The sequence below is a fragment of the Trichoderma harzianum genome, assembly GCF_003025095.1.
Source record: "Trichoderma harzianum CBS 226.95 unplaced genomic scaffold M431scaffold_40, whole genome shotgun sequence".
NCBI lineage: Eukaryota > Fungi > Ascomycota > Sordariomycetes > Hypocreales > Hypocreaceae > Trichoderma > Trichoderma harzianum.
This window is the reverse complement of record NW_020209288.1, coordinates 23,391-41,300: the sequence shown is the minus strand read 5'-3', so window position 1 is coordinate 41,300 and position 17,910 is coordinate 23,391. Positions and strand designations below refer to the sequence as shown.

Below are 17,910 nucleotides of genomic sequence, written 5' to 3'. Positions count from 1 at the left end.
GCTCGGCGAAGAAATGGTAGAATATATTGCCGAGCCACTTTTGGGGTTCTCCAACATTTATAAGGGTTATGAAAGTTAGCCTGGACAGCATTTGAAGTATATTTCACGCTGCCCAAAACGCCAATCTCATCTGGACGGGTCAATTCACTCTACATCATTGAAGGCAGCGAACACGATCAAGCTATCTGATCCGTCTCAATGGCTCAGATGTATGCTGGTTGTAGTTGGGACATTGCGTCTACGGAGTACGCCGTCGCCGATCGGGGGCATCGCGTTTTTTTGAAGGTCCTGGCCAAATTGTACAGGCCTCATCAATCTTAGAGGACAAAGTCTACACTTGCAGTCTTTTACCAGTGCCACTCGTTGATACTAAAGATGATCTCCCAGCCACGTGTGGCTGATCATTCAAGAGCGATTTCTGTCACAACCGACATTTCGTGTTGCTTCGAAGTAGGCTTTTTCTCAGTGTGCGACGGCGGTTCTGTATGTGAGCTCTGCTATTACGGATGTCCATTCGCGGGCAATACACCTATGTATCGTTATTTCGATCGCAGAAGGAAGTATGCGGGCTACTGTCATTGGATGGGGCTTTTGACACGGTACTCATCTATAGAGCTCACCAAGCCTGGTGGTTGGCTGGTGGAGGTAGAAGGTCTAGTATATGTGATCCAAGCGACTTCAAAGGAGAGATAAGTTGTCGGAATGATGGTCGAAGGGTTCATATATATTATTGAATCATTCGTATAGACCAAGATGCAGAAAACTCGCCTTGCAAACTTGCGACTAGATACGTTCTGAGATCTTTTAGTGAATGAGAGGAGCAAGAAGCTTTATGCCGTTGCTTTAGCATCAGGGAAAACATATGTATGTATCATCCGAGATTTTTCGAAAGGCATCTTTTGTTATCTAAGCTTAATTAAGCTTAATTGCAAACTTCTACTAACTAAGAATCAGCACATTACCAAGATGGACGCAAGTCAATGGTTCAAATGAAATACAATAAACGTCTACTTATATTGTCACTCAATTTTCTACTATATCCGAGCTCGTACAAATTGCTAGATATAGTAAGTAATATCAGAGCCGCCCGAAGTTATATACAAAGGGGGGTTATCCCCACTACTCCTTTCTCCAAGACGATGGATTTCCGATGTCCATGAAAATTTATTTGTAATACGACTATCCATAGGAGAGTTAATTAGTCAACACCTCACTAATATAGATGAAAGATGTAGAGGGCAGGGGGGAAGCCAGTATAGTAAAGATGATACAATTGTAATGACATAGGCCAATGGCTACTATGACTAAGGTCAGATTGTAGATGATTTGTTACAGTTATGCCCGTGCCATACTTGATCAGCCGCAGCACCTCCCACTGCCTGGCTCCATCAATACGAGTTTGTATCAGCTGTATAAAATACTGCAACTTGTTGTCAAATGGGTCTCTTTCAAATAAACTATTCCATAAAAAGGGAAGCTAGCCTTAGAGAGGCTATATTGGTGTTTTCATTACGGAGCACATAGCTTTCTTGCGTATCGCATTGGCATTAGCGCCATCTAGTAGCCCTATGCAAACAGAGTACGCGTCATCTCCTCCATGGAATATTTTTTCTTGCTAAAAATAGTATTGTAATTGATTGGGGAGTTCTTGTTTGTTGAAGTAATAGTTCCATAACAAACAAATTCGTTATACTTCTTATTACTTGCCTTTGAATTCCCGCCCCCTTTTCGTCATCTCAGCTCTTACAAGAGCCAGTTTGATACAGTGTTTTCTGTCATCATGTTGCTATCTTCCAGGAGAATTGCAGTTGCTCTGTGTACTGTTGCTATCTTCATCACTCTTACAATGTACAAAGTCGTTCAGAAGGACTCTGTCTCTAATTCCCTCAGCTTCCTCCACTCGAGTTTATCCCTCAACCACTCGAGTTTACCAACAGAGAAAGGGAGTCCGCGGTTCGCATATGCACAATACGCTACTGATATAAACTACCTATGCAACACTGTACGGTGAAATCTGTTTTAAGACACAATCGGTACTGTTCTTTAATGAGGCTCATTGTAGATTATCAACTTCAACCGCCTGAAGCGTTCCGGTACCAAACATGATATGGTACTGATATTCCCAAAGGAATGGGACCATGAGGTGAGTCACCTTATGTTAGTCACAAGACCTGCCTGCTAACTAGTGACTCCAGAGTACCAATACGCGTGAGGCTCAGGCCATCAAGAATCTTCGAGCCAGCGATCTTAATATCGTTTTCCGTCCTTTTGACATTCTCTCTACAGACAAGGGAGACTCGACCTGGCACGACAGCCTTACCAAATTCCACGCTTTTGCCTTGATCGAATACACGAGAATTCTGGCCTTCGACTCAGACTCGCTCGTGCTGAATAACATGGACTTCTTATTTCTTGCGCCAGACTCACCGGTGGCTATGCCCCGCGCATACTGGCTAACCGATCGTGAGCATGCAAAGCAGATCCTAGGGTCGCACATTATACTCATCGAGCCTAATACACATCGATACAAAAGAATAATCAACGAGGCTATGCGAAGTGGGGAGTTTGACATGGACGTTTTGAATGAATTATTTAAAGACTCAGCCATGATCCTCCCTCATCGACGCCTTGCGTTGTTAACTGGTGAGTTCCGAGCCAAGGATCACTCTAAATATCTTGCCCCAGATGAGGAGGAGGAATGGAACGCCATGGTGGAGGCAAGTAGGGCATATCTTGTGCATTTCAGCGACTGGCCCCTGCCAAAGCCATGGAAATCCCATACCGAGGCTCAATGGGAGGCGGCCTTGCCGGAGTGTCCAGATGACGATATTAAGAAGCCAGACCAGTCAAGGTGTGCCGACAGGTTGGTGTGGACCAGATTTTATACTGACTATGACAACGATAAGAGAGTTTACTGTGGGTTAAACAGTATATAATTCGTTATAATTAAGAAGCGAGTGCATATTAGCGTTGTGTAAGGCTAACAATGATATAGAGAAGTATGTTTAGTCTTTCCTGTTTTGGACTTACGGATGTAACACCAATGTATACTTCAAATGTAATACTTATATAGCTTAAATTGGATTTTAATTTAAATAGGTACGAATGGTAACGAGATTACTAGTAACCAATATATACGTAATTCACTGAAGAGCGAATTACAACGCATTTGCATTAATTTACAATGTGGAGCAATTGTAACTGTATTGTATACTTCACTCTTCACCTATTGGTATTAATTATCGCATTTTGTAATTTATGCCCCTTCTCTGTTAACTACCTATGTTACGTCTCTATCTACTCGTCTTCATCAACATCAATCTGGGTCTCTTTCCATTTCCGAGCCGGAACTTTACGTTTGAATAGGATGTCAATCTCACGGTAGGACCGATGCTTCATCTCTGGCAAGAAGAAGTATGCCAGAACGTAGCAGACTAAACCCGTAGAAGCCCAGACGTAACCGCATCTGCCAGCGAGGTTTCCACCCTGCAACATATCTAGGTTAGTAACTGGAAAGATACGAGTGAACGGAGATCATACCGTTGGGTTAAGCATCCAGCTTGCTAAGAAGATGCAAGGAAATTCGACGATATAGTACGCAGCGCGGCCCACTCCAGTTGTCAGAGGCCTAAGGCGGATGGCCGAAGTCTCACCAATAATAACCCAGGAAGCAGGAGCAGGTCCCAATGTAAAGAGCACAGAGATAATAAGACCCAGCGAAGCTTGTGCTAGAGAGCTCGCATTACTCTTTCCAACAGACCCGGCAACACCAAGGGCGATGAGGAAAATGACATTAATAGCTGAACCCCAGAGATAAATAGTACGTCGGCCAAGGTACGTGGTGAGAATCCAAGAAAGCATAACAAAGATCATCTGCAAGGCTGAAGTGATAAGACCCATAGCAAAGGCGGTTTTGTTACTCATACCAGCCTCTACAAGTAGGTTAGCATACATGACATTGTGATAATAATGATAATAACTCACGCTCGAAAAAATATACGGCCTGGTTGGCGATGAGGTTACCCGTGAGGTTCTGGGCTGCGTACACACCGCACACAATAAGAGTACGATAAAGGTCAGTGCCTTTAAAGAGCTCAATGTAGCTGGGTGGCTTAGAGGTGGCCTCAAGCTCAACAACACGGCGCATCATAGCGACGGTCTCACCTGTGTTAAGCCTGGACCTCCGTCCAAGGCGCCCAACAGCGTGCTCTGCTTCTTGCAGACGTCCCTTTCTGACCAGCCACCACGGCGACTCAGGAGCTAGGAATATTAGGATGGCAAGCGGGGTGGGAAACATCCATTGAAGGGCAATGGGGAGCCTTTAAATGTGTCGCTTTGTGTTAGCCGTTGTGCATGCTTGTAAACGAGATCTTGAGCAACCGTACTTATAGGAAAGAGCTCCATCAACACCCTGGTAACTGTAGGTGACAGCACCAACAATGATACTGCCGATAGCCCAGAACATCTGCAGCATCTGAGTACAGGGGGCTCGCAGCGGGATAGGCACAATCTCGCTGCAGTATGCCGGAGCATTGGCAATAAAGATGCCCCATGGGATGCCCTCGAGAATTTGGGCCGCGAAGATCACGGGCATTGATTCGGCGTAGTAAAAGGCGAAGATGAAGACGTTCAAGAGCATCAGACCAGTTAGGGTTGCGTAGCGGTATCCGAGCCAGCTTGTAAGGTAGCCCGCGAGACATACGCCAATAAGGGCGCCGAGCTGTCCAGACACTGAAAGTGCAGACTGCCACTTGGTGACGATGACATTGTTTTCTGGGATATCATCGACGGGCTGGCCGTACTTTGCTCTGAATGCACCTAGAGCGAGGAAGTTGTTGCAGAGAAAGACATCGTACGACTCCATGATCTGTGAGAATAGTGTAGTCAGCACACATGTAGCTTTGAATCGCGATCCTGAGGGAAATCCTCGATATCGAGCAAGAGGGTATATAGTTGTATCAAGGCAAAAACCTTACAATAGTGAAAGACATAACAAACGCCCAAAAGGAAGCCATGGGATACGCGCGAACGGCCTCGAGAACCGTCATATTATGCTCCGCGTTCTCCGCCTCGATGGCACCCGCCTTATAATCGGCGACTTTCGCATTTTCGTCGAATTGAGCGTCCGCCTTCTCGTCAATGTGGCCCCCGCCAGCATTCTCTACCTGCACCTCCTTCTCCGTGTCCAAAGCGCCATCATGCGCCTTGGATTCCGCCGGTTTAGGCTCGACGGGATCACTCATGTTAGGCTGGTACTTGCTGCTGTTATTTCCGGGTGAATAGCATGTAGAGAACAGAGAAGAAGAGAAACAGAGCAAGGATAGAGAAGCAGAACAGAAGAAAATCCACCGCCAGCTCCCAGCTTTTATTTATGCCATCGTGTTATTCTTATTGTAGTTCTACTCGACATCGGTAAGGGGGGGGAAGACGGTCCGAGCGCATATTTAGCGGGTTAAGTTACACCGAGTGGCGTCTCCCAATCTAGTAAATGAGGAATGATGAGCGTGGGGAAACGGACACTTTGCAGTAGTCGTGGGGAGGGAAATACAAGGACTGTCATTTTCCGACCCAATAAGCGCCAAAGGCTGGTACTCGACAACTGCAGTAGTAGATCAGCCTAGGCCAGCTTGTTTTGCGCCCCAATGAACAGCCTGCGTCGTAATAGCCGATAGCCACACCACTGGATGCAAGCTTATTGTCCTAGAAGCGAGCCAATGCCGAGCCAAGCTACGCTGACCCCCCTGGCCCGCGAAGGAACAGACTCAACAGAACGATCTGGAAGCTAACCCCGCATTGTGCTAATGTTCCGATATCCGTTGCTCGTGAGCTCTCCAATGTCAAGTGATACGTGCTGGTTGATCCAATACTGGACGTACGCAGCTTTAGTTCGCCGAAGAGCACGTTTCTGTTATTCGTAGAGCACCAGATTGAGCTACTATGGGATAAAGAGCGAGTAATTGCAGACGGACTTGGGAGCGGTGAAGCTCATCAATCATCCATGAAGATGACGGCATGAACGAGAGCCGCGATCCTTACGAGTCATTAGTTTGCAGTCTGGGGAGCTGAATGGATTGCTACCAAACTTCCAGTATAAAGTGATTCGGTGGTTTGACGCTTCTTGATCGCCTCTATGACCTACATTCGAATAGGCCACTGGCAACGCACACGCAAAGCATCATCTATTAGAGCACCATTTGTGCGTGTTGCCCATTGGCTCGCTAGTTACTAGAATTAGCCGGTCAACTTTTACTTAGTGTTCTTTATACTCCAAAATTAAAAGCTAGGCCGCTACTTTTTGTACGTCATATGCCTTCATGTGCTGCGAATCCTTAGGTCGCAAAGCAGTCGCAGACTATAGACACCTGAGTTGTATCTAAATTGCCTGATTTTGAAGTGCTTTTGCTGGAGGATTTGTCAATCTAGACCAAAATATACGGGAATGTGCTAACTGAAATCGCGGTCTCAAGACTGATCGGAAATGGCCTAGAGTTAAGGTATGGAGGTATCGGGCGATCACTGCTATACCTACTTGGGTACATATAATATTCAACATAAGAAGCTGGCGAAGCAGTAGCCCCGCGGTATGGAGTATACCGCAGTAGGCACGCAATTCCCCTAGTAAACAGAATACCAATAAGAGGGACTCCGTACATGTAGAGACACGTATAATGAGGTAAAACTAATAGGACACGTCTACTGGGGCCGTAGCGTTATAAGCTTTGTTGCATTAAAACCGGGGGCGCATAAGCTATCAGGTACATAGTAAAAACCCGACCGATTATTCGGGTTATTACTAATCTTAGTGATAAGATAAGTCCTGAGCAACTTGTATATCTGCTTGTAGGTTAACCCTGCACATGTAGTCATCGCTGGTCTTCGCCCAAGTCAAATCGAAGTTAGTGCACAAAGCGGCTGCGTTAATTGATGCATCTTGACTATAAACTTTCAGGGTTGGCCCAAATGCCTGCTCTCTAAATAAACGGCAGGATTAACTGGGAATCGTATTTCCCACCACTGTAGATTGTATGATTACCAATATTTTCGTTGTTATCATATGCCGGCTTTATCCTGTCCGTATCAGGATAGCACATATCATACCCTGCCACACGCAGCATAATACCCTCACCCGGCGCAAATACCATACCCATCGGCCACAGAGTAATTTCCAAATCCACGATTTTACCCATAGGAACAGGTTCCCGCCTATCATGTTTATAGACTACCTCTTGGTCTGTTGATAGCTCCATATCCTTAGTAACTCGGTGTGAAGCGCGAAGGAAACCTTGAGGGCCAAGGCACTTTGCGATGTTGTCATTTCTAACTTCAGAGACTGGTACAGGACAGGGGTAGTTGAGATGTTCGAGTAATCTGCCGTCTGTTGAGATCTTGCGGATCTGAACTGCGACGTCAAGGTCGTCGTGCTCCTTGCATGATATCCAGAGCTTGACCTTTGCATAACCAGCAATTTCTGTCTGTTGCTGAAAATGAATGGTAAAATTCTATCCGGAGTTAGTAATTTAGATCCAGTATGACAATGACTTGGACAGAAAAGATAGAACGGAATCTAAGAATTACTTACCGAGCTATCCGTGAGACCTTCGGCAAGGTGCGTGGTTGACCCCTCTATGGCTGGCTTCTCCCATACGAGCTGCTTCAATGTGGAATCAAGGTATAATGTCTTGAGCTGCTGTCGAGCCAAGGGCCACTCCTGCTCTGGCCGTTCCTCGATGGACTTAGTGAGACTACCATCTGCTTCGAATCCAAGAAGAGATAAGCGAACAGGAGGAGTATCCGTTTCCCAACCATTTTGGATACCTTTCAGGAATCGGTCGTAGAACCTTTTGAGATCTGCATTTGCTTCTGGCCGATATAAGTCATACCATTCCTGATAACGATGGACTCGAAGCCACTTTTTTGATGTCTTCGCCGTGCGGAAAGTATGGAAAGATCCACGAGTATGGAGTTGGGAGGAGAAAGAGGCCAGCAGGTACATTGGAACGTTGATGTTCTCTGTATGTATGTACTTGCTTTCCCAGTAATCGTCGAAAAAGGGCCGTTTAGTGAACATCTCTGGCATATTCTCCACTGAATTTGCACCAGCAAAGCCCGACAAGAGAAACCTGTGTAGGCCAGGGTTATGTCTTCTTCCCCCTCTACCGAGAGTATCTCGATATACGTCGTGTCGACCCTCCCAAGGGGCCAGCGCCTTCAGTGCTGGATGCTCATGACGCGACGCGAAATTGATCTGCGAGATAGCTAACCACGAGTTGCCAGCCATTCCAACCGAACCGCTGCACCACGACTGCTTAGAAATATAGTCGATGGTATCATAAACATCTTCAGCTTCCTGCGGGCCGTAGAAGACCACGTCGCCTTCAGACTTCCCTGCACCTCGGGCATCAACATTGATTATGGCATATCCATACTGCATCCAAGTCGCAGGGTCAGGGCCCTCAAACTTTTCATATCCGGACGTATCCTCAAGCTTAAGGCCAATACGATTGGGTCCCATGATGTCGTAGTTGGGTACACCAGTACCCGTCTTGCCATATGGGCTAAACGCGAGGATAGCAGGGACTTTCTCATCCACGTCCGTATTTGCCGGGCGGAAGATGTCAACGTAAATCTTAATACCATCGCGCATAGGCACAGCCACGTCCCTTTCCATAATGGTGTCAACGGAGAACGGGAGTCGGCTAGGCCAACGAGTATGACCCTTTTCTAGCAGGACTTTTTTGTTGGGCTCAAAACCATGCCAAGTGTAGGCAGGGTGTTCCTCTGGAGAAGGCAATTTCTTCCACAGCAGATCAGGGAACTGCTCACGAAGGTTTTCGGAAGTTGTGGCCATGATGGCTATTTTAATAATAACAACAGAAGTGATAAAAAGCTTGATTGATATGGATAGGAAGGTAAATGATGCTGGTTGTGAATGGTTGAGATGGAACAGCATGTTACAATTTATACAATAACTGAATGGCTACTTATTAGCCAGAGGCTGACTCCAAAGCCGCGCTGAAACTTCGGGGTTCATCATTAGAAGTCACTAATGACATACCTATACGATCTTGTGCCTTGCGACTTTCCACCGCAAGAGGAGTGGCTCTATGGGAGGCCAAATCCGGACAGCGGATAATGCAAGCCACATAATTGATCCGCGATGAAATTGCACCGCGGCGCGCAGACTCTGATGCGAATTGTAGCGCAATTCCATATATTTTAATGTTGAGTATACAACTAAGCCATCAGCGTTTAATACACCGGCGCGCGTACACTTTGATGCGAATTGTCGCGTAGTTCCACGCTTGAGCAATCAAGGGTTAATATTATTGCTTTCCACGCAATCTAGACTAGATCTTCTGGTAAGAAACAGTCTCTGCGTGTAGAGCCGTATAATTGTTCTAGTATTACCTGTACGGGAAAATTGCTTTTTTATTGATAGAATTCAAATTGTGAGTAATAACTTGACGTTATACAGCTACATTTTGCTCATTGCATGTTGTCTCTCGTTCTCGAAGCAGAGATAATGGTTGATTTCCATCAGCCAGCAATAATGTATCAATGCACGAAGTCGTGCGTGCGCCAGTTGTTTTGTAAATACCCCGCGACATCCCCGCGATGCCCCGGAATGCCCCGCCATACCCCATATTGACAGCAGCCGTGGCGTGGCGTGTTCTGGTTTATTTGAGAAGTATCAAAATCGTCCGAAAAGATGTCGAACATGATATCGTGACTATAGCATATAAGAAGGTGATAACGTCCACCTTGAAAGCAGAATCTACCGTAGCAATCACTTGGCTTTACAATCCACATCATCTATCTAGGTTTATCTCAGTGCGAGTTTCACTTTTACTTCTCCTGTCTTAACCAAATCTTCAAATGGAGAACAATAGCTCTTATTTTTCACCAGAGAAGAGACCTTCAAACTGGGTCCCTCTCTTGAATGAGCCCTCGAGACAGGAACGTAAACTTCGCGTTGTATGCATCGGTGGCGGTTGGTCTGGAATAACCTTGGCTCACAAGCTCACGCACGAACTAAAATGGAATCACTTCATTGATCTCCAGATTTACGAGAAAAATCCTGATCTTGGCGGTACATGGTATGAGAATCGGTACCCTGGAGCGGCTTGGTGAGTAGCTCAATCTAGCATATATGACAACGGAGCTGACTCTGATCTTAGTGATGTTCCTGCACGTACGTTCTTTCCATATTCCTTTTGATCGATAATGAAGCTTATGGCGAGTTTATTAGACATTTACGTTTTCCCGTTTGAACCCAACCCCGATTGGACCACCTTTTACGCCAACAGCCCTGAAATCTGGCAGTATATGAAAGACACTGCTAAGAAATGGGATCTTGAGCGCCACATGCTGTTCAATTCTAAAGTTATCGATTCTATTTGGGATGAGAGTAGTGGCAAATGGCGATTGAAGATTGACCATCAAGGCCAAGTCATCCAGGATGAATGTGACATTCTGGTGAATGCAACTGGCTTCCTTCAGTAAGTCACATTTACATCTTTACAGGTATTACAAGACAGCCCTCATTCTAATAACCATTAGCAAGTGGTCTTGGCCCAATATTGAAGGTCTACACAACTTCAAGGGTAAACTTGTTCATACAGCGGCTTGGTAAGCAGCGCGAATTTGCAACATAGCAGATTTGGGATGTAGTATTGACGAGTGTTTCAGGGACCAATCGCTGGATTGGACCGGTCAACGAATGGCCCTCATTGGTAACGGATCTTCCGCTATTCAAGTTTTGCCACAAGTCCAGAAGATCTCCAAAAAGGTCACAACATACGTCCGCAGCCCTACCTGGATTGCGGCGAATTTCCTCAATCAGTTTTCTGAAGATGGTAGCAAAGTTTTCACTGAAGACCAGAGAAAGGAGTTTAGAGAGAATCCAGAGAAGTTATTCCAACTGCGCAAGAAGTTGGAGCATGGGTATGCACATGATCCTCCAAGATGGTTTTCTTCACCCATTAACACTTATGGGAATAGGTTTAACGAGCTTTTCAAGGCTATGGTTATTGGTAGACCCGAGCAACAGGAGCTTGATCGTGAGCATAATGAGATTATGCGCCAGCGCCTTCGCCAAAACCCCGAGTTGATTGATCGGTTGATCCCTAGATTCACCGCGGGATGCCGCCGCCTGACACCAGGTGATGGTTATCTGGAAGCTCTGCAAGAAGACAATGTCAAGACCATTTGGAGTCCCATAATCAGAGTAACGGAGAAAGGCATTCTGACAGCTGAAGGCGAAGAAGAATTCGACATCATTGTTACTGCTACTGGCTTTGATGTGAGTTACAAGCCCAACTGGAACCTTGTGGGACGCAATGGCGCTACGCTAAGTAAACTCTGGGCAAACGATCCTCTGAGCTATCTTGGGATTGCCGCTCCAGAGCACCCTAATTACTTCATTTTCGCGGGCCCTAACACTCCGGTTGCACATGGCGTATTCCCTGGCTCTTGTGATGCTATGGCTACTTATATCTTGAAGTGGTGTCGCAAGATCGCGTCAGAGGACATAAAGTAAGTTTCAAGGTCTCCCGTGTGGACTTACAAGGAATCGGGGTTACTGATAGTATATAAATAGATCTGTGTGTGTGTTACCTGAGGTGGTAGACGACCTAGACGTGTGGTCACAAGAGATGTTGTCTCAAACTGTATGGGCTGCTCCATGCCGTAGCTGGTATAAAAATGGAAGAACCGACGGCCGCATTACTGCTCTACATGCTGGCAGTGTTATCCACTACAGAGGTTGGATACAACCCCTTCAAAATATTTCCTTGTTAATCTGAGAGCTAACCAGTTTTATTAGAGCTTCTTGAGGAGATCCGAGGTGAAGATTTCCAGATCAAATATCGTTCGCCAAATAGATTCCGCTTCCTTGGAAACGGATTTACGAAGAAGGATATGAATGGCGATGATCTCGGCTACTATCTTCAAGGTCCTGCCGCCATAAGTAAATAGGGATTTTCAGCAATAAGTAGCAATGTGTTTTAATCTTAGGCCTTATCTGATATTGAAAGCCTACATGTATTTATATAGTTAGTTCTGGTTTCACCACATCAAGTCCAATTGAGTTGATAGATGATGGCTCTATAATGTCTCCTCGCTTGTTCAAGATGTGCCCACAAACCAACAGTTCACATGATGAAATGTCGACCAGGGTTAGTAGCAGATTCCGAAGGACTGTGGCGGCAAATACTACGCAGTTTCTGTTAGAGGGCAGGCTCGCAACTCCACCAACTGGCATCACAATGTTCCGCGTGCATTTAGTAGTGTCTTTTTGAAGAGCGGCTTCGTATAAAGTGGCTTGTTGAAAAGAATACACAATATCGAGTATAAAGCTATTATGTTTCAGCATTTCAAACGTGATTCTCCAGATTTCATCACCATTAACGTAGCATTCGTTACTCCTAGGAGCGCCTAATGGCATCTTGTGAGCATTAGTTGAATTGAAATATCTATTTGTTGCTAATAAAGTAAATTTATGTGTATTTATGAATCGTATGTGTCATAGGGGAAAAACTGTTCAATACCAGCAAAAAAGTCCATATAGTCTATGGAAACATGTGGTTCGATGCTACCATCAAGAAGCGGCATCAAGGACAGTACATTCGAATTCATTGAAGGGTCTGTTAGGGAATCGGAGACATTCGACGGATCAGTAACGGGCGCTTCTTGGTGGGGGGCCATCATTCCCGATGTCATGAACCCAGCCAAATCTATGGGGCTTCTATCATTGCCTTGTCTCGCGGCTAAGCCTTTCAACAAGGCCTCGACTCTAGTCAACCTACGCTTCAGAATATCCATGCCGCACCAGAAAATGATAGATCGATCCATGTTGAGGCAGAGGAGCTCGTAATTCGATTCCGCCAGTTGCTTGTTGAAGGACAAAGGCCCAAAGATACGGCAGGCAATTTGTGCCGCAGCGGCAATCCATAGCGTGTTGATCATGAAGGGATTGACATATTTGTAGTGCTCACCAGAGCTATTACGTACCATGGTGATAACATCCTCGGCGGCCTTCATATAGTTCGACCACAATGGATGATTAGAAATCTTGTTTTCGTTTCCACTTTTCAGATTATTTGCATCAAATTCGGCCATCCAAGGCGCCTCAGCAACGATCTGATGGTGATAGATCATGAACTGGACAAGTTGCGTCATGATGTGAATGCAGTATATGTCGTTGTGAAACTGGCGACAACTGATATCTTGTGGAGACCTTCTAGTCAAGAAATCTAGAGCCTGCCCGTGATAAGTAAGGTCAGAGGGAAGAGAGTTAGTCGTGCAGTAAAGACAGTTGGCTAGAATGGTCACATCGGCCATATTTGTCGTTGAATCGGTATTGAGTTTGTAATCCGATAGAAGCAACTGACAATTGTACACAAAGGAGTTGATGACGATGTACCAAGCTTTAGGGCTAAGATTGCCTGACTCCTGCAGATGTTTCCAGCGGAGAATTGGATCCACAGCAAGGTAGCAACTTTTTTGAGGGCTATCACTGAACCAGCAGTTGTCGGAAACTGGCAGAAATGTGAAGTTATAGCTCCAGTTGATAGCCATCGGCAGGCGCCTAATGGCACTGGCAAGGACATCCATCTCCCAGATGGCCCACCAAGCTCTTCTTTTCTCTTCAAGAATGGACCAGTGCTCCGTATCGATGCTGTAATTATCCGTATCTGCCTGTTGATTGGACGGAAAATCCACTCGGTGGAGGTCCAGCTCGTATGCTAGTCGGATGCAAACCCCCAGATGTCTCCATGATTTTGACCGGACGCTCTGTGTCAATTGGTAAAAGGTTAAGAGAATATAGGCCTGAAGGAGCCATAGTGGAGCCACTGCATCGTCAAGTTGTTCAAGAGCTTCATTCAAGCGTTTTGAAGCGATGCAAGCGAAATGAGAATGTGGGGGGCATTCGGTAGGGCGGGATGGTGTATTGAAGAAGGAATGAAATCTCGCAGCGAAGGCGAATATCGCGGCTACTAAAGCTTCAGCTTCGGTTGCAGATTGCATGCGAGAGAGCTTCTCCTCGATTTTATACGGCTTGAAAAGCGTAAAGGTTGTCATGTTGTTGAAATATGATTCCATCCTGTTGCCATTTGTTAACACGGTAGGATCTATGGTTGGAAGCGCCCTCAATAACCAGGACATGCTTAGAAATGTTCTACGTAACATTATTTGAGATTAGAATGAGGCTTACAGATAGTGGTACAGATCTTTGGAGATCGCCAGGCCCTCACAAACGCGCCCCACACTCGCTTCTGGATTCAGGCCTTCGAAAGAAGTGGCAGGCTCTCGTCGTGGTTGAATCTCGTGTGAAGGATGCATGATCTGGGAAAAAGTTGTCGCACTCGCAGGAGTGTTATGTCCATCATCACTAGTCGCTGTCGGGGGGGACTGTCTCGACAGTGAGAGACTCTGGGAGGATTCTTGAAAAGGCTCTCTGGCTTTGGAAAGAGGCGGATCACCCGCGGGTAAGACATTACTTGAGATGGCGGCATCGGGAGAAGCATCGGGAGAATCACGCGGGGTGGCTTTCCTCGCAGGGCGTCCATTGCGTGCATTGGTGTGCCTACGAGCGTTTTTTTGGGTACTCCCTTTAGAACATCAGATCAGTTTTTGGGGCGTTTTATTTTAAAAAAAGACAAAAACATGTAACGGCTGATTAGGGCAAGAGGTTTGAACCGACCAATTTTGGGACCTGGCTTTTTGTGACATGTAGGATATTCGCATATGCCGCTTACCCTATCACAGAGGGAACAGATGGGTAAAGCCCGGTTGCTAGGAGAAGAGTTAGGCGTATATTCACGAAGCAAAAGCGATAGCCAGCCCTCAATATTGTGAGCACTAACCACTTCACTTTTCTCCTGGATTTTAAGACTGTCAGTAGGCCGATTCTCCATGGTGGGACAAGTTCGTAAGCATACCTTCTGCAGACATTGCACGAGAATTCGGAAACGGAAAGGCCAGCTGCTTCATGCATGATTTTGCGTGGGCGTCTTAGTCGACCACGGAACAATTTCCAGAAAACTACAAAAGCATCAAAGAACTAGTATGATATCAGCGATGCAGGGTGTGAAGGCAAGGAAGAGGTATGGGGAGTTTGAGCGAAGTTGTAGCTGTGTTAAAAGTCGGCGGCATGTCTTCAACTTATTGTGCCGAGTCATGGCTCGCGAGAACTTCACAGGTCGCGAGGCGGACAACTTCCCAAGTCGCGAAGCGCGAAGTTAGTAATCAAGCCATCGCTTCCGGGTGTTTTTAAGCATGAAGGCCAATTCGCAGAGCTAGCCGAACTAACTTGATGTGCCGGCAACGACGTAGTAGCGTGGCAAGTTCTTTCTATTTACTATTGCCACACCGCCATTGGACACCATATTTTGCCTTTCATAGTAAAGAAGTGGGTAAATTTACACAACTATTACCACATGGGAATTAGAGACTTTTAATCTGATGTTAAGGTTTAGTAAATAGCAGTTGCTGAAATCCACTTGAGGTTATTCAAATTGTTCATGTGCCTCACGGGTGTATATGTGACTAAGTGACGGAGGAACTTCGTCGAGCCGGCTTCAGAGACCATTGTGAGTTCGGCCGTCTAGTTCGTTGTCGTAGCGATTGCCTCAAAACAGGCGATGGGCAGAATGGAATTACATAAGTGGACAGCTTAGTATATAACTACCATGTTAGTGAGCTTTGAACATCGCCTCTGTTCTCAATAAGTTTCATCTGTTTCAGCACAGCCTACTTGTCTCATAAACACAGCGACATTACCATCCACCTTCGACTTCGAACTACACAAGCTTCTTCAACCATACCGGTTTGCACAGATTAAGCTCCGACACAATGGCTACCAAGAAAATTATCGCAGTACTCGGTTCAACAGGCAATCAGGGTGGCTCTGTTGCCAAGATATTCCTGAGTGATCCTAAACTCAAGAAAGATTGGACTGTCCGTGCTATTACCCGAGACGTTACTAAGGCGTCTGCCAAGAAGCTTGAAAGCCAAGGTGCTGAGCTTGTTGCAGTAAGTTCAGAAGAGGAGCCGTCTCGTTCTTCAGCCAAGACAAATCTCTACGATCTAAGTAACTGACGGCGGTAGGCCGACATAAATGACGGCAAGTCATTAGCCAAGGCGTTTTCTGGTGCTGCAGCGATTTTTGCTGTCACAAACTACTGGGATACTATGAGCAAAGAACGTGAAGAGCAACAAGGCAGGACCATTGTGGATGCGGCGAAGGTTAGCTAAGCTTGTGCATGATTGACTGTTTTGAGCTCAAATACTAAGCTATCGGATATAGGATGCTCGAGTACAACACTTTATTTACAGTTCGTTAATCGATGTTGCTAAAGGTAAGCTCCTATTTGCCCCCCAGATCACAAATCACAAGAAATGTTTTAGTTATACTCATGCGTTGTAGCTACTAATGGTAAATTGGCCAATGTTTATCATTTCGATAGTAAGGCCGCTGTTGAGCAATATGCTCGGGACGCTGGAATCCCAGCAACTTTCTTTCAGCCGGGTTTCTTCATGTCGAATATCCCTGGACAGCTGCTCGCTCAAGAGTCGCCGGAAAAGCCGTGGACACTGGCGCTGCCAACCCCAGAAACAGCGCCATTCCCCATGTTTGACGCTGAGGCTGATACGGGAAAGTTTGTCAAGGCCATCATACTGAAGCGTGACGAGGTCCTAGGCAAGCGTGTGCTTGGTGCCACAGCATACCAGACTCCCACAGAGATTCTTGCTGACTTTAAGAGCGCCTTCCCTAATGCCGGCAAAGATGCTAAATTCTTCTCCCTCCCTCACGAAATGTTTACAGCTACATTGAAAGGACAAGGGATGCCAGATTTTGCAGCTGAAGAACTATTGCAAAATTTCCGCCTCATGGATGAGGGTGGTTACTACGCTGGAGAGAAATTAGACTGGAGCTTATCTATTCTCGAGGACAAGCCAACAACTTGGCTGGAACATTTGAAGGCAGCAAAGGCTTTCCAAGGCCTGAATTAGCCATTGAAAGGGTAAATGATGGCTTCTCATCTAGGCAGGGTAGTACTCATGGGATAGTTTGTTGAAGGAGTTAGAAATAAAAATATTACTTCAGCGGAAGTGACGCAGTGACCAAATCCGTGCTCCAATTACAAGCTATTATCATGTCATGAATGAGTTGCGATGGACTTGAGAATGAATAAAGCAACCCAAGACTAAAAGTCTGACGTTTTTAGTCAATATATTGTGACCGTTTCATCCGAGTAACCTTGAAAATACGATGTTTCTACGTGACTCTTACTCATACTTGACCAGGCAGAACCCTTGATGCCAACTCTCCGAGATGCCGAGAGCCGCTACTGAGTTGCGAAAGCCGCTGATAAGCTGTGACTCGGCGGGTCCGGAAGTCAAGTAGGTTGCAGCACGCCTCAGCTGTATTCTGGCAGTTTGGCATTCGCGAGAGAAAATACAAGTAAACGCAAACAAGAATGTATGACATAAACACATCACACTGCCGAGGACTAGTTAATTGGGCCACACACTATATTAAATTCAGCAGGCAATACCTGCGTAAGCTTGTACAGTGGTCTGAATCAGATAGAAACCGAACACTTGCACCCAGAATTAATAAAATCATTATACAGAGCGCTCTTGTGAATATTTAAAATTCGCCTCGCATGGCGTAATTGGGCCGGCGTGATACAGGCGCGTTGACTTCGGACAAATTTCATCAGCGGACAATACAACTCCGTGCGGCTAGATTTGTACAATACAAGTCAACTATATATGCATATATATTGCCTTCGGGATGAAATGGATACTCATCAACTGCCTTTTTTTACATCTGAATAAAACAAGTAAAACACGGCCACAGCGCATCCAGTATTGCCATTCTCATTCCAGTAGCTCAAGATG

The 17,910-nt window shown here is 45.8% G+C and overlaps 6 protein-coding genes across 6 annotated transcripts; 3 read left to right on the top strand and 3 right to left on the bottom strand.

Annotated features, from left to right (window-relative positions):
• Nucleotides 1-1,846: 1,846 nt before the first annotated feature.
• Nucleotides 1,847-2,936, top strand: M431DRAFT_101972 (glycosyltransferase family 8 protein; the record flags this gene model as incomplete). The annotated part of the gene is made up of 3 exons (XM_024911368.1): nucleotides 1,847-2,002; nucleotides 2,063-2,157; nucleotides 2,198-2,936. 3 exons carry the CDS (start codon nucleotides 1,847-1,849, stop codon nucleotides 2,934-2,936), a joined length of 990 nt encoding a protein of 329 aa, XP_024767251.1.
• A 361-nt stretch (nucleotides 2,937-3,297) lies between these two features.
• M431DRAFT_11643 (hypothetical protein) lies at nucleotides 3,298-5,243 on the bottom strand (the record flags this gene model as incomplete). The annotated part of the gene is made up of 5 exons (XM_024911960.1): nucleotides 3,298-3,486; nucleotides 3,541-3,932; nucleotides 3,985-4,319; nucleotides 4,386-4,867; nucleotides 4,977-5,243. 5 exons carry the CDS (start codon nucleotides 5,241-5,243, stop codon nucleotides 3,298-3,300), a joined length of 1,665 nt encoding a protein of 554 aa, XP_024767250.1.
• Nucleotides 5,244-6,971: 1,728 nt separating this feature from the next.
• M431DRAFT_551653 (hypothetical protein) lies at nucleotides 6,972-8,848 on the bottom strand (the record flags this gene model as incomplete). Its single annotated transcript, XM_024921346.1, has 3 exons — nucleotides 6,972-7,499; nucleotides 7,580-7,857; nucleotides 7,894-8,848. The coding sequence occupies 3 exons, from the start codon at nucleotides 8,846-8,848 to the stop codon at nucleotides 6,972-6,974; spliced, it is 1,761 nt and encodes a 586-aa protein (XP_024767249.1).
• A 1,028-nt stretch (nucleotides 8,849-9,876) lies between these two features.
• On the top strand, nucleotides 9,877-11,976 carry M431DRAFT_501935 (hypothetical protein; the record flags this gene model as incomplete). The annotated part of the gene is made up of 8 exons (XM_024918076.1): nucleotides 9,877-10,127; nucleotides 10,242-10,370; nucleotides 10,413-10,499; nucleotides 10,561-10,629; nucleotides 10,690-10,944; nucleotides 11,002-11,535; nucleotides 11,600-11,763; nucleotides 11,825-11,976. 8 exons carry the CDS (start codon nucleotides 9,877-9,879, stop codon nucleotides 11,974-11,976), a joined length of 1,641 nt encoding a protein of 546 aa, XP_024767248.1.
• Nucleotides 11,977-12,507: 531 nt separating this feature from the next.
• Nucleotides 12,508-14,343, bottom strand: M431DRAFT_101993 (hypothetical protein; the record flags this gene model as incomplete). Its single annotated transcript, XM_024911375.1, has 2 exons — nucleotides 12,508-14,104; nucleotides 14,216-14,343. 2 exons carry the CDS (start codon nucleotides 14,341-14,343, stop codon nucleotides 12,508-12,510), a joined length of 1,725 nt encoding a protein of 574 aa, XP_024767247.1.
• Nucleotides 14,344-15,855: 1,512 nt separating this feature from the next.
• On the top strand, nucleotides 15,856-17,016 carry M431DRAFT_101986 (hypothetical protein; the record flags this gene model as incomplete). Its single annotated transcript, XM_024911374.1, has 4 exons — nucleotides 15,856-16,035; nucleotides 16,111-16,248; nucleotides 16,310-16,361; nucleotides 16,430-17,016. 4 exons carry the CDS (start codon nucleotides 15,856-15,858, stop codon nucleotides 17,014-17,016), a joined length of 957 nt encoding a protein of 318 aa, XP_024767246.1.
• Nucleotides 17,017-17,910: the final 894 nt, after the last annotated feature.